Source organism: Chiloscyllium plagiosum, unplaced genomic scaffold, assembly GCF_037043375.1.
Source record: "Chiloscyllium plagiosum isolate Xiang-an unplaced genomic scaffold, Cpla_swu_hap1 HiC_scaffold_5, whole genome shotgun sequence".
NCBI classification, from domain to species: Eukaryota; Metazoa; Chordata; class Chondrichthyes; order Orectolobiformes; family Hemiscylliidae; genus Chiloscyllium; species Chiloscyllium plagiosum.
In genome coordinates this window covers 33148862-33162260 of record NW_028270143.1, presented here as the reverse complement: position 1 = coordinate 33162260, position 13399 = coordinate 33148862, and the positions used below count along the sequence as shown (strand labels likewise).

The following is a 13399-nucleotide window of genomic DNA, read 5'->3' as shown; positions in this document are numbered from 1 at the left end:
AAATGTCACCTTCGTCAACCTCACCAAGGCATTCGACCTGGTGAGCAGAAACAGCCTTTTCAAGGTTCTTCTGAAGATCAGATGCCCACCAAAACAGCTGAGCATGATCGAATCCTTCCACAGTAACATGAAGGGGACAGTGCAATTTAACAGCAGCTCCTCTGAGCCCTTCGACATCTGCTGCAGCGTCAAAAAAGGCTATCTCCTCGCTTCCACACTCCTTGGCCCGCCTCAGAACCAAAAGTACGTCCAGCACTCATCAGGAACATGCTGTTTGCTGATAATGCTTCAGTTGCAGCACACGCCCATCAGGAACTCCAGTTACTGAGAGACCACCTATCCCACGCTTGCAAAGGTTTTGGGCTATTAGTCTGAAGAAGATGAGCGTCCTGGGACAGGACACAGAGGCACTGCTGGTCATCACCATTAACAACCACAAACTCAATGTCATCCATCAAATTACTTACCTTGGCTCTGCCATCACTGACAACCACTCTTTGGACACAGAGATCAACAAGAGGATGGGGAAAGCAGCCTCAACTCATACTTGCCTCACGACTTGAGTATGGACCAAACCTAAGCTGACAGTGAAGGCAAAAATGTCAGTCTACAATGCCAGCATCATAAGCACACTGCTGTATGGCAGTGAAACGTGGACTTCATATGCCAGACAAGAGAGAAGACTTCCACTTGAGGAGTATCTGCCGTATCCTGGGCATTTTGTGGCAAGATAGATTGTCCAATGCAGTGGTCCTATCGCACTCTGGTCAGGCAGCAGGGACTGTACTGGCTGGGTCTTTTCAATGTCGTGGAGAGCTTGCACCCAGGAAGGGACCCATTGGACATCCCCAGCTGTGTTATAAGGATATCTGCATGAGGAGCATGAAGGCACTTGATATCATTACAGAGTCCTGGGAAAGGCTTGCAGCTGACTGCATGAGATAGAGAAGTACCCTGAACCAACACCTCAAGACAGGGGAAAAGAGGCTGATGAGCACTGCAGCAAACAAGTGGGCACGGAGGAAGGAGTGCAGCGGCTCTAGCAGATGTGACCTCTGTGACCTGGATTGTCACTCCAGCATTGGTCTCTTCAGTCCCAAGCAACGTTGCTTCAGGGAAGCAGAAAGCTAGAACAACGAGGATGCAGCCCATGGTCAGCCATGACTGAAATAGACCTCACCGTATGCCTGAATTTCTGATTGTGCTTCCAGCAGATGAAGTCGAACGTCAAGAGTGAAAATTTGTAAAATTATGTTTTTATGAAGCAGAAACATTGGAACAGAAATGTAGTTTTTAGTCCATTCAGCCAGTTCCACCATTTTATTATATCATGGCACATCTATATCATAGTTACATTGATCTGTTTTTACTTCGTATCTCTTGATACCTTTACCACACATTAGACCATAAGAAATAGGAATAGTTGACCCCTGGAGTCTGCTCTGACATTCAATAGGTTCATGACTAATCTGACAGTCCTCACATTCACTTTCCTGCCCCTTCTTCAAAACCTTGATTTCCCTGACCATCAAGCATGTATCTATCTTTATTAACCTGTAAATCTGAAAATATTAGTGATAAAAAGTAGTCAGATTTCATTCAGTGTGATACTGTTTTCAAATGTCAAACAATATCTATGAACACCTTGAGTATTGCCCTCATCATTTATGACAAACATTCATGGTTACAGCACGATTTCATACTTTTCAGGTGCTACTTATTCTGTGTATTTTCACCTACATGATATTATTATTGTGAATTGTAAAACTCCACTAATTGTTATGAGAAATAGCTCATATATGTGAAATATGCTGCAATATGTACCAGCATAATACTAAAATGAAAACCTATTTTTAATTACACAATTAGTAATCCAATATATTTCTGTCAAAACTGACTGAGCTCAGAATTAATTAAAGATCTATTGTGATGTATGGTGTGCACGTATATCAAAAGTTTGAATCAACAATCAACATTAATTAGGAGATACATTTTTCCACCACACTTTCAAGTTTTGCTGGAAAAGCTCAGCAGGTCTGGCAGCATCTGTGAAGAGAAATCAAAGTTAATGTTTCATGTCTGGATACCTTTCCGCAGAACTGATGATAAGGAAAATGTCAGATTTTAAACTGGACACAAAATATTAACTCTGATTCCTCTTCACAGATGCTGCCAGACCTGCTGAGCTTTTCTAGCAATTTCTGTTTTTGTTTCGTATTTACAGCATCCACAGTCCTTTCAGTTTTTAGTTTCAGGTTTTATTTGGTTTTGATCTCAGAGAAAATTCAACTCATCTGTATGTGAAACAACTGGAGATAATGAATTAATTCCATATTTTGATAAGACCATTAATGGATTTATAGCAATTATTTCAGATATAAGTTTTTTTTGTACTTCTTAGTTCATAATATTTTAATAATTTTTAGCTAGTGATCTATACATTGTTGCATTTTTATTAGATTAGGAGATTTGGGAATCTCAAACTAAAAACTATGATTTGTCTGTATAAATACAAACCAGATTCTGTGAGCCTTTTTGATGAACAGTAGGTATTTTAAAATAAAGTGTATACCAAAAGAGATTAAGTAGATTTCAGATGATTTCAAATGGCACTGTACAATCAATAAAATCAAGAACACCTGAAAGGCCAATATTACCCAATACCAGTTTTAGCTGAGGGGTGCGTAGGTTAAGTTACTATATTTTACATTAGGATTAAATTTTGGCCTGTTCTGTGCTGTACTTTTCTATGTTCTATTTCACTATTTAACACTTGCACTCAGAAACAGCCTCAGAAGAGGTCAGAAAGACAAGAATTAGACCCTTAAAATATTCTGTCCTCACTCCTATTTAATGTTAACAATGTAAATACTCCTATTAAGCTGTACTCCCCTTTTGTCAACATAATTATGGATTGTCCACATTCAAAAGAAACCTATTTTGTAGTCATCTGCTAGTATCAATTTCAGGGTGTGCATTTTCTTTGCACCATATCAACCAACTACTGTTTGAGTAACTAAGGGCAAATAATTTGTGCAGCCCTAAACAAAAGTGTTTAATTTGGCTCGAACGATAGGACTTTATCCTATCTATCGACAAGTGAGTAAGAATAATAATATAGATTCAGCTGAGCTGGTAGTGGAAAATAGGAAATCATCACAGTAGGTTCTGCAAAATGATTTGTTTTCCTATACTAAGTTATCAAATGCTTATCAGATTAAAATGAATTTTGAGGATTTCTTTTGGTAATTGTCACTCCACAAATAAAAACATTTAATAGTGCATGTACAGCATATTTGGGATATTTTTCTGACTGTGATATATTTTGAAATCATTAATTTAATTCAAGGAGAAGTCAGGCAGATTCTATAATGGCCTTTTGATCATTTTCATTGGATTGTATGATATTTCAATTAATAATATTTAGCAAAGGTATTAGCATCTCCAAGTTTCCCCATCACTGACTTTAGGATGACAAGCCAGGTTTCTCGGTTTATCCCTCTTCCTATTTTGAGCAAGGATGTAACATATGTAATCTTCCAGTCCTCAGGCACCACTCGAATAAGAATTCGGCTAGGCCCTTTGTGATATCCACACTTACTTCTCTTACCAACTTGGGATGTATTCCAATTGAATTGGGTGTCTGTTCTACATTGAGCACTGGCAACATTTTAAATAATTCCTTTTTATTTATCCAATTTATTTGCTACTTTCTTCAATTATTTGATGTTGGCAGTACCATCTTCTTTTGAGAAGACAGATATGTAGCACTTGTTTAGTATCTTAGTAGGACCGCTGACTTCATGAGATGATCTCTGTTCATGTCCCTACTCTGTCCCAAATCACTTTTGACTATTTATAAATTTAGAGGATTTTTAATGCAATGCCATCCAATAATATATTCTCCTCACACTTCTTATTTCAATTCCAGTTCTTCTCTTTACTTTCTGCACACTGCTTGGTTACCTACTGTCTTCTAAGATTCACATTTATCTAATGCCTTTTTCATTTTATTTTTTGTATCTTTTAGCTATTTGGTATTACAGAACTTAAATATTGCTGACAAAGCAGATCTTGCTGAAGCTTTTTGTTGTGCATACATCAGGACTTTTACAAGAATACTGATATGAAGAGCAGCAATGTTTCATACCGTATGATGAGAATGATGATTGCAAGATGAAAAGCTTCAAGAAAATGTCTCTTTTTCCCCACAACACTTTGTATCTTAAGCCATTCATGGAATGGTTAACTTTGGGTGTCCTATTGTTTCTCCTTATGGAATATCTGTTCTCCGTACTGAAACACTGAAAATTCCCATTGCCCATATACTGTATTGTTTTATTTTTATCAATGTGATAACGTTGTCACTGGCAAGATGTGCACTTATTGCCTATTCTAATTTCCCTTGAAAACGTGGTGATGAGCTGTCTTCTTAAATCCAACTGAATGGCTTTAACGGTTAACAGTCATTCACTTGGAGGCTTTAATTGTAAGTAGGCCAGACTTGGTAAGGACAGTATATTTCCTTCCCTAATGGACATTATTGAACTAAGTGCTTTTTTACAACAATTTGGTAATTTCATGTCTCTATTTCTTGGACTAGCTTTTAGTTTCATTTAAATTTATTTTAATTCACTAGCTGCTGTGATAGGATTGAACCAGACCTCTTGACTCCAAGTCCAGTAAAATGATTTTTCTGCTCTACCCTTTTCACCTACTAACTTGGTTCCAACACAACTGGACTGATCAGTTTCTTTAACACTTGAAATTAGATCTCCTACAGTTAGGAGATTCACATGTTGAAGAATCTATCTCTTACTCTAAATCTTATTTTATTAGAATCACTGTTTCCTAAATGCCTTTCCTGCAGCAATATCCTCCATTTCCTTCCGTTCATTCCCCTAGATTGGATTCAGTTTGATCCTCATTGGACTGGAAACACACTGATTAATGTTTTCTTGTGAGAACTTGCGTCCATCTTTTTTTCGTTCATGGTGGTACTGATGGATATATTCGACTGTTATGGTGGCTCCAGAGAAATTCTAGACTTGTAGGAGAATGGGCCATGATAATGGATTGGCTTGATGGGCCAACTGATGTTAATGGTTTCTCGAGTCATTTATTTTCCAAAAATAATACTGAACACATTAATTTAGGAACCAATCCCATTGACTCGGCAAAGAAACATATCATTTGACACAATTTTACATCGTTTTTCTAACTAAATAAACTTGAATAAAAACAGGAAATACTGGAGAAACTCAGCAGTTTTGGCACCATCAATAGAGAGAGAGAACAACAGACTTAACGTTTGGAGTCGAAAGACTTGTTCAGAATTCAGTTTCTCAGTTCAATTTGAGTTCAGTTGCGAAAGAGAGTCGTATCCTGCCTCTGCTTCGTTCTCCACAGATGCTGCCAGATCTGCTGAGTTTCTCCAGCATTTTTGCATTTCAGGTTTCCAGCATCCACAGAATTTTGTTTTTTTTTAAAAAACAAAACTTTAATCTGCTGATAAAACATTCAGCTTTCGACATTCCTCACTGGAAGAAATGGTTGTGCTTAAAGGTAAACTATTAACTTTTTCTCAACTATTTTAAGAGCACTTATTTGAGTTGTTTGTTTTAAAGAGGCTACGTTGACCAAGTAAAATGGAACAGACCGGCTTGGTATGCGATGCTATTGACTGGGGAGTGAGGACAGTCTTTTGCACCTTTAAAGAAACTGCCTTGTCGAGCACGGTCTCTGCTCCGCGTTTCCGTGGCAACAATGAATCGAGCTTCAGACAATCTGAAAAACCGAGGGAACATGTTTGCAGAAGCTGCGGCTTCAGACGTAGCGGGGGTCGGTCTCTGAACCTTCTGTTAAAACTTTATTTTTTCTGCCCCAATTCACTGATCTGTCTATTGAGAGAGAGAGAGAAAAGTTGCCTCTCTGTTCTCCGAGAGAGAAACTCCTAGGAGGGACTAAAGAGAGTTCTTTAAGCCGCTGGGGGAGTAGTTTCTTTCGTCCCTCGATTTACGATAGGCTTCTGGGTGAATGAGTGGGTGATTAAAGGGATTTCCAAAGCTCAGTACACAATAGACAGACAGAGAGAGAGAGAGAAGGAAGGAAGGAGGGAGGAGAGAGAGAGAGAGGGAGAGGGAGAGCTCCGTCTCTGGGCAGCTTGTGCTGGGAGCCCTTGGTGCTCTGGGATGCTTCATTCTACGGTCAGTGCGCGACTCGCCGCAGCCCGAAGCCCCTCTCAGTCGCTTCGCCCGGGCGCTTCTTCACGCCATGCAGCAGCGCGTCCTCATTCTCGCAACCGGCTCGCTCCCAAAACCCAGGCACTTCCCGGCCAAGGTATTCTTAAGCGTCGTTCATATTTTGACCATCGCAGTTGCAGCCAGCAAGACAGGTGGTGAGTGTCAGCTTGACATGACGTTTGTAATTACTTGCAGTTTTTTTTTAAAAAGAAACAAAAGGATTAATGGTTAAAATAGCTGCAGCGTGTCCGGATTGAATGGATGTACTCCTCAACCAACTGTGCAGCTATCAAAACATGTAAGGTTCTGATTGATTGTTCGCGCCTAAAGAGGAATCTAATCGCTTTACGTTTTAATCGCTTACGTTTTCTAACATTCCAGTCAGGAACAAATGCACTGCTGAAAAAACGAACCGTTGCAGCGATTGCCTCCTCCTGGGTCCTGAGTGTGGATGGTGTTTTCAAAAGGTGATTTGATTGTTGTTGTCTTGTTCCTGATGTAAGATTTGTGCAATGCATATTCTAGTCCTTCTGGAAAATCATCACAGATTAAGGGTGTACGAATAGTGACCCAAATAATTGAAAAAAAATCAGACTCAAAACCAAAGAGTTGATCGTTGTGAATTAATTAATTTAATTAATTAATAAGATGCGTGTTTTAAATTGAAGTAATTTTATGCAATAAAACACATTTACATTGGGGGACCATAGTAAATGGTTATTCTGTATTACTTCATATTGATTTCATTAGCCTTTCCCGTCTGCACTGCTGACACACAGACCACCTCACTATTAGCCCTGTTGGTCTCAGCATTAGCACTGATTTGTCATACAACTTGTCTGATTCGAGTATTAAGGGGGTAGAGTTCTTTCCAGTTGGATATTGGGAAGAGCAAAGCATCATCTTTGGTCATTTCCACAAACCCAGTCCGCTAAACACTAACTAGGCCACCATCTGAGGCAGAACAAGACAGATCACAGCTTCAGTGCTATGTAATTCTGAGCTAAGCATTTTTTCATACTTCCTGTCCATCCTCCAGATTGCCAACTTTTACATTTGTTACATGCACTTTCTCCTCACCTCATGTGATGCTGACACTTTCAGCTGTACCTTTGTTATCTCCTAAGACTTAACTATTTCAATACATTCTTGTCTTGGCCCCACCTTGCAGCCTCTGAAAACCTGACCTCATCCAATGTACTGCTGCTTGATTTTAACTTGCACGAAGTCATGTTCACCAGTCCCCCAATGTTTACTTTAGAGCTTAAAAGTGTGTTGCTGGAAAAGCGCAGCAGGTCAGGCAGCATCAAAGGAACAGGAACATTAACTATCAGTCCAGCTACCTCTTGTTGTCCTTGTCATCAAATCCTCCAATGGCCATACAGCATCTTTTAACTTCCTTCAACAATACACCCTCTGAAACTTCTGCACTGTTCTTGGCTTCTTGCCTTTCCTCAATTTTCTTTGCTTCATGACTGGCAGCTGTGACCTCAGTTGCCTAATTGTTAAGCTGTGGAATTACCCTGCCAAACCGCTTCATCTTTTTAAAGATACGCATTACCTCTTGGATCAAGCTTTGGGTTAAATGTACCAACATTTCCTTGTATGGCTGGTTGTCAAATTTTGTTTGATAACTACTCCTGTGAAATACCTTGGGATGTATTACTACTTAATGTTTGTGTGAACCCTGAAGACATTTAAGGAAAATTTAGATGAGCACTTGAAACACAGTAGCATAATGTCCCTATCTCTGAGCCAGGAGACCTGGGTTCAAGTCCCACCTACACCAGAGGTGTGTCATAAAATCATTGAACAAGTTGATTGGAAAATATAAAGCTTCAGGCCAAATGCTGGGAAATTGGAGAATAGATGGATGTTTGATGACCGATGGAGGCACAATGAGCCAAAAGGCCTTTTGTATTGTAAAATCGTTACAACTCTGTGTTAAATGTGTTGCATGAGTATTGTTGGCTTCATTTTGAGATAGTATTCATTAAAGTTAATGATGAGTGGTTAGTGAATAAACAAACAAAATAGAAGGGGGGCATGTTATGAAAATCTCAGTAAATTAAGATTAATTTTAGATTTTCAATTGTTCTGCATTATAATGTCGAAATATTTTGCACTTCAGGAATTTTCTGATAAATCACTGCATAGATGTGACTTGGTTGCCAATCTAATTGAAAAGGGCTGCAAATCAGATTTCATTGAATTTATTGAAGTCGAAAAAATAATAGAAGAAGAAGAATCACAAAATTCTCAGCTGACTCCTGGAAAAGTCTCTTTACAGCTACGACCAGGTTTGAATCTTAAGTATTTTGTCTCATAATGTGGATAGCATTTAAAAAATGACTAAACACATTTTTACACTTGTGGCTAATGTTGCTATAGTTTGCACTTGTCTTAGTTTTTAGCTTCACTTTTTTCTTGCTGAAAGATTTTAATGACTAGGAGTAAATCTAAAGAATGTGAAGAGTAATTCATAATGTTACAAAATAATACTTTGCATGTTATAGCTAGTTTTCTGAATGCTGGAGTGAGCTAATAATTCTTTTTGCCTTTACACCAAGTTTGGCATTCTGTATTCACTTGTATTTTCTGAAGCAATCATGTTTTATCTTGTTACTGATATTCGTTGTATCAATTACACCTAATGACTGTAAAAAGAAAAACCAATTGCATTTTCAGTTCACAAGAAAACCAATATTACGTTTTGCATCACTTTGAATTAATAGGATAATATTCACAGAAAGAGAGAGAGAAAAAACCTTTAATCCTCTGTCTTACCTATAGAAAGATTGTATAAATACAGTCCTGTATTTGAGTGTATAGTGGATGATCACATTGTCAGCTCAGTCTGCCGCTGGATTCCCATCAATCATTTTCAATATCCAGTTCTTGTTTCACACTCCCAACAGGTTGTGAATACAGCTTGGACATGTGTTATACTTCTGGACCATTTTACTATCTTGAAGGGCTCTGTATATATTCAAATTGTTGTAGTTGTTAAGCAGCACTGTTTGAAGAGCCAAATCGGAAATTTTCTTCTAGATTGGGATGGAGGGTTGAAAATGAGACAGAGGATTGAGGGTCAGGAGAAATGGAAATTCTATCTCAAGAAGAAAAATGATGCGTCCACTTGCGAAGAATCACACGCCACCATTTCTGTCACCTCCAGCAGGATGTTACAACTAGACATATTCTCCTTGCCTCCCTTGTCAGCTTTTTGCAGGGACTGTTCCCACTGGGATACCTTGGTCTACTCCTCCACCCCCAACACCTCCCCACACCCCCATGGCATCTTCCCAAGCATTGACAGAATGTGCAACACTTGCCTGTTCATATCCTCCTTCCTCATTGTGCAAGGGTCCAGCCACATTTTGCAGATGAAGCAGTGATTTACCTGCACTTCACTCTGTCTAGTCCACTACATTTGCTGCTCACAATGTGGTCTCCTCGACATTGGGGAGGTAAAACACAGATGCTTTATTCTGTTTGTACAAGTGACCCTGAGCTTTTGGATGCCTGCCACTTCAACACACCATTGTGTGTCCTTGGTCAACATTTCCGTCACTCCGTGCAAGCTGAAAGAACAGCATCTCATCTTTCATTTGGGGACCCTATAGCCTTCAGGACTTAATATCCAGTTCAATAATTTTAGGGTCTGAGCACCTCCTTCTATGACCTTTACCCATCCCCACACTCCTAGCTCTGACATGACATGGCACTTTTAGCACGGCCAACTCGTTTTCACCTACTGATTGCCCCCGTTATCAGCTTTTCTTCTTTCCTGACTTATGATCAACCCTCCGTTTGTCTCCCTAACTTTCGTCTCTCGCTTTCTGTTTGCATTCCTTCTCCATTTATCTGCTCCAGTACCACCTGCCTCTCCACCCTCCCCACTCCCTGTCATCAACGTAAATGACAACTATTCTGTGGTACTATCAGTTCTGAAGAAGGATCTCTGGGCTCAACACATCAACTTTGCTTTCTCTCCACAGATGCTGCCAAACCTGCTGAGTGTCCTCAGCAATTTCTGTTTTTGTTTCACTATCTTCAGCATCTTTGTTTCCTAAAGTAAATGTTTTGTTTAACATTAGCATATCCTTTAACCTAAACAGCCCCCAGTGGTCTGATTTGTTGGACCTGCTGATATGAGTAAGTAGAGTGTGCATGGTGTGTACTCAAAATATTAGAACATTAAAGTAGTTTTGGGTTACATAACCACTGTAGTGCCCTTGTTTGCATATTACAGATAAGCTGCCTAGGCCACTCTACTGAAAGCTTTCAGGAGTTCAGAATGAACCATTACATGCTATGCTGTGACTTTTCACCTACAGCCACTCTGTTCCCCCGAATGAAAGCTGTGACAACTGATGCTGTTCAGTTAATATGTTATTTTTGTCAAATTAGGTCTGCAGTACAATACAAGGTGCTAATTATTCAACTTCATCATAGGCTAAATAAATGAAAAAGAAAATGGTGCATCAGAGAATGTTATACTGATAGAAATGTCAAATTATGTTTTTAAAAAACCCACTAAGATTTTCAAGGGGATGCTGCCAATCTCCAATGGCGTTCTAGAGTTTTGCAGAAATCTAGATGCCCTCATTTCTTTTTGGAGACAGTCTGTTTTATTTTAGGGCAAAGGGAATCAGTCATTTGAAACTTAAATTTAAATAGACCCCATTTTCACTTGAGCAAGGACCTTTTCCACAGGTTGTAAGTTCAAATTTTTTGGAATAGACATAAATTCATAAAACGTGAATAATGTCTGCAAAACCATTTACCTTTGAAGTTATTTGAATCCCCTGCCCTTTAAGTTTGGGGGAAAAAGGTTTCAGTTTTAATAGCCATTTGTTGACATTGGTCTAAGAGCATTATTATAGTTTAAATGCTTCTGCAATATACCAATCGTACAGTGGAGGGCTTTAAATTAACAGATTGATAAACAATAGCTTTGCGGTATTATCATTGAATTGTTAGTCCAGAGACCATGATAATGTTGTGGGAGCCCAGGTTTATGTCCCACCACAACAGATAGCAGAATTTGAATTCCATTCATTAAAGACTGTGTTGATGACCGTGAAGTCGTCGCCAGTTGTTGAGGGAAAAAAGATCTGGTTCGTTAATATTCTTTAGGGAAGGAAACTGCTAACCTCACTTGGTATGGACTACATGTGACTCCAGACCCACAGCAATGTGGTTGACTTTTAATAACCCTCTGGGATGGACAATAAATGTGGCCGAGCCTATGGTTTCCTCATCCCGTGAATGAATAAAAAAAAAATTCCCAAGAGCTTAATGAGGGATCTGTGTTTTTTTTTGGTAGGGTTATAAATGATATAGGTTTGTTTTTATATGAAATTGAGCACTTGAAGATTGATTGATTGTTGTCACATGCACCGAGATACCATGAAAAGTGTCGTTTTGTGTGCAATACAGGGAGATTGTACCATACAAGGTGCAACAGACTAGCAAGACAGATTGCAGAATACATTGTACAGCCACAGAGAATGTGCAGAAACGGAGAGAGATCAGAATTAACATATGAGAGGTCTGTTCAAAAGTTTGATAATAGCAGGGAAGAAGCTGTTCTTGAATCTGTTCGTACATGTATTCAAACTTTTATATCTTCTACCAGACAGAAGAGGGTGGAAGAGGTCTTTGATTATGCTTTACTGAAGCAGGTGGAAGTATAGATGGAGTCAGTGAATGGAAAGCTGGTTTGCTTGATGGAATGGACTGGTGTTCTGTAGTTTCTTGTGGTCTAAATGATTGGATTAGATTCCCTACAGTATGGAAATAAGCCATTTGGCCCAACAAGTCCGCACCTACCTAGACCCATTAGCATCCCCTACATTTACCCGTGACTAATGTACATAACACTTTGGGCAATTTAGCACGGCCAATTCACCTAACCTGCACATTTTTGGACTGTGGGAGGAAACTGGAGCACCCCGAGGAAACCCACGCAGACACTGGGAGAATGCACAAACTCCACACAGTCTATCGTCCAAGTGAAGCCGGGTCCCTGGCGCTGTGAAACAGCAGTGCTAACCACTGAGCCACCATGCCGCCCTGTCTTGGGAAGAGCAATTGTCATACCAAGCTGTAATGGATCAGGATTGGATGCTTTCTGTGGTGCATCCATAACAATTAATAAGTGTTCTTATGGACATGCTAAATTGCCTTAGCCTTCTGAGGAAGTAGAGATGTTGTGTGCTCTCGTGACTGTTACATCAACATCAGAGGACCAGGACAGATGTTTGGTGATCTCTCCCAGGAACATATAGCTCCTAATAATCTCCCCCTCAGTACCATTGATGCAGTCAGGGATGTGCCCTTCCTGAAGTCAATGATCAGATCTTCGTTTAATTGACATTCATGGGAAGATTGTTGTCTTTACACCTTGTCGATATGCATTCAATCTCTTTCCACATTCTGAATCATCGTTGTTTGAGATCCGACCTACAATGGTGGTGTCATCAGCAAATCTACTGGAGTTGGGGTGGAATTTGCCCACACAATTATGAGAGTACAAGGAGTAAATTGTGTACACAGTCTTTTATCAGTTTTTAGGACTATGGAGGAGGTGTTATCACCTATTCTTACTGATTGCAATCTATGGGTCAGGAAGTTAAGAATCCAGTTACAGAGGTGGGGAGCCGAGATTTAGCTCTTGAAGTTTAGAGATGTATTTGTTTGGAATTCTAATGTTGAAGGTGGACCTATCGTCAATAAGTAGGCGCCTGATATAGGTATCCCTATTATCCAGATGTGCCAGTAATGAGTGTAGGACCAGGGAAATGGCACCTGCTGTGGACTTGTTGCACTGCTCGGTGCAAAGGATCAAGGCATATGGGAGATGGGAGTTGATGTGAGCCATGAGTAACCTCTCGAAGCACTTTGTAATTAAGGTGATCAAGCTACTGGACAGTAGTCATTGAGGCACGCTGCATTGTTTTTCTTTGGCACTGGGATGATGGTGGTCTGTTTGAAGTTGGGGACTTCAAATCGTAATAAGGAGAGGTTAAAGATGTCAGTGAGTACTTCTGCCAGCTGGTTCACACAGGATCTGAGTGCACAGCCAGGACTGCATCTGGGCCAGTCACTTTCCATGGGTTCAATCTCAAGAAGGCCAATCTGAAGGCTCG

General features: G+C 39.7%; 1 protein-coding gene across 5 annotated transcripts in view; it reads left to right on the top strand.

The window, feature by feature from the left end:
- Positions 1-1323: 1323 nt before the first annotated feature.
- itgb8 (integrin, beta 8) overlaps positions 1324-13399 on the top strand; it is a 113310-nt gene continuing 101234 nt past the window's right edge. For 3 of the 5 annotated variants that reach the window (XR_015757172.1, XM_087987089.1, XM_043689787.2), the window contains exons 1-3: positions 1326-6397; positions 6624-6709; positions 8374-8542. Coding sequence is in view for 4 of the 5 variants with exons in the window: in XM_087987089.1 (XP_087843215.1) it covers positions 6274-6397; positions 6624-6709; positions 8374-8542 (379 nt within the window). In the remaining variant the exon portion in view is untranslated. Of the gene's footprint in view, positions 6398-6488; positions 6541-6623; positions 6710-8373; positions 8543-13399 lie in introns of those variants that run through there. The other 2 variants (XM_087987088.1, XM_043689789.2) reach the window with 2 other exon arrangements.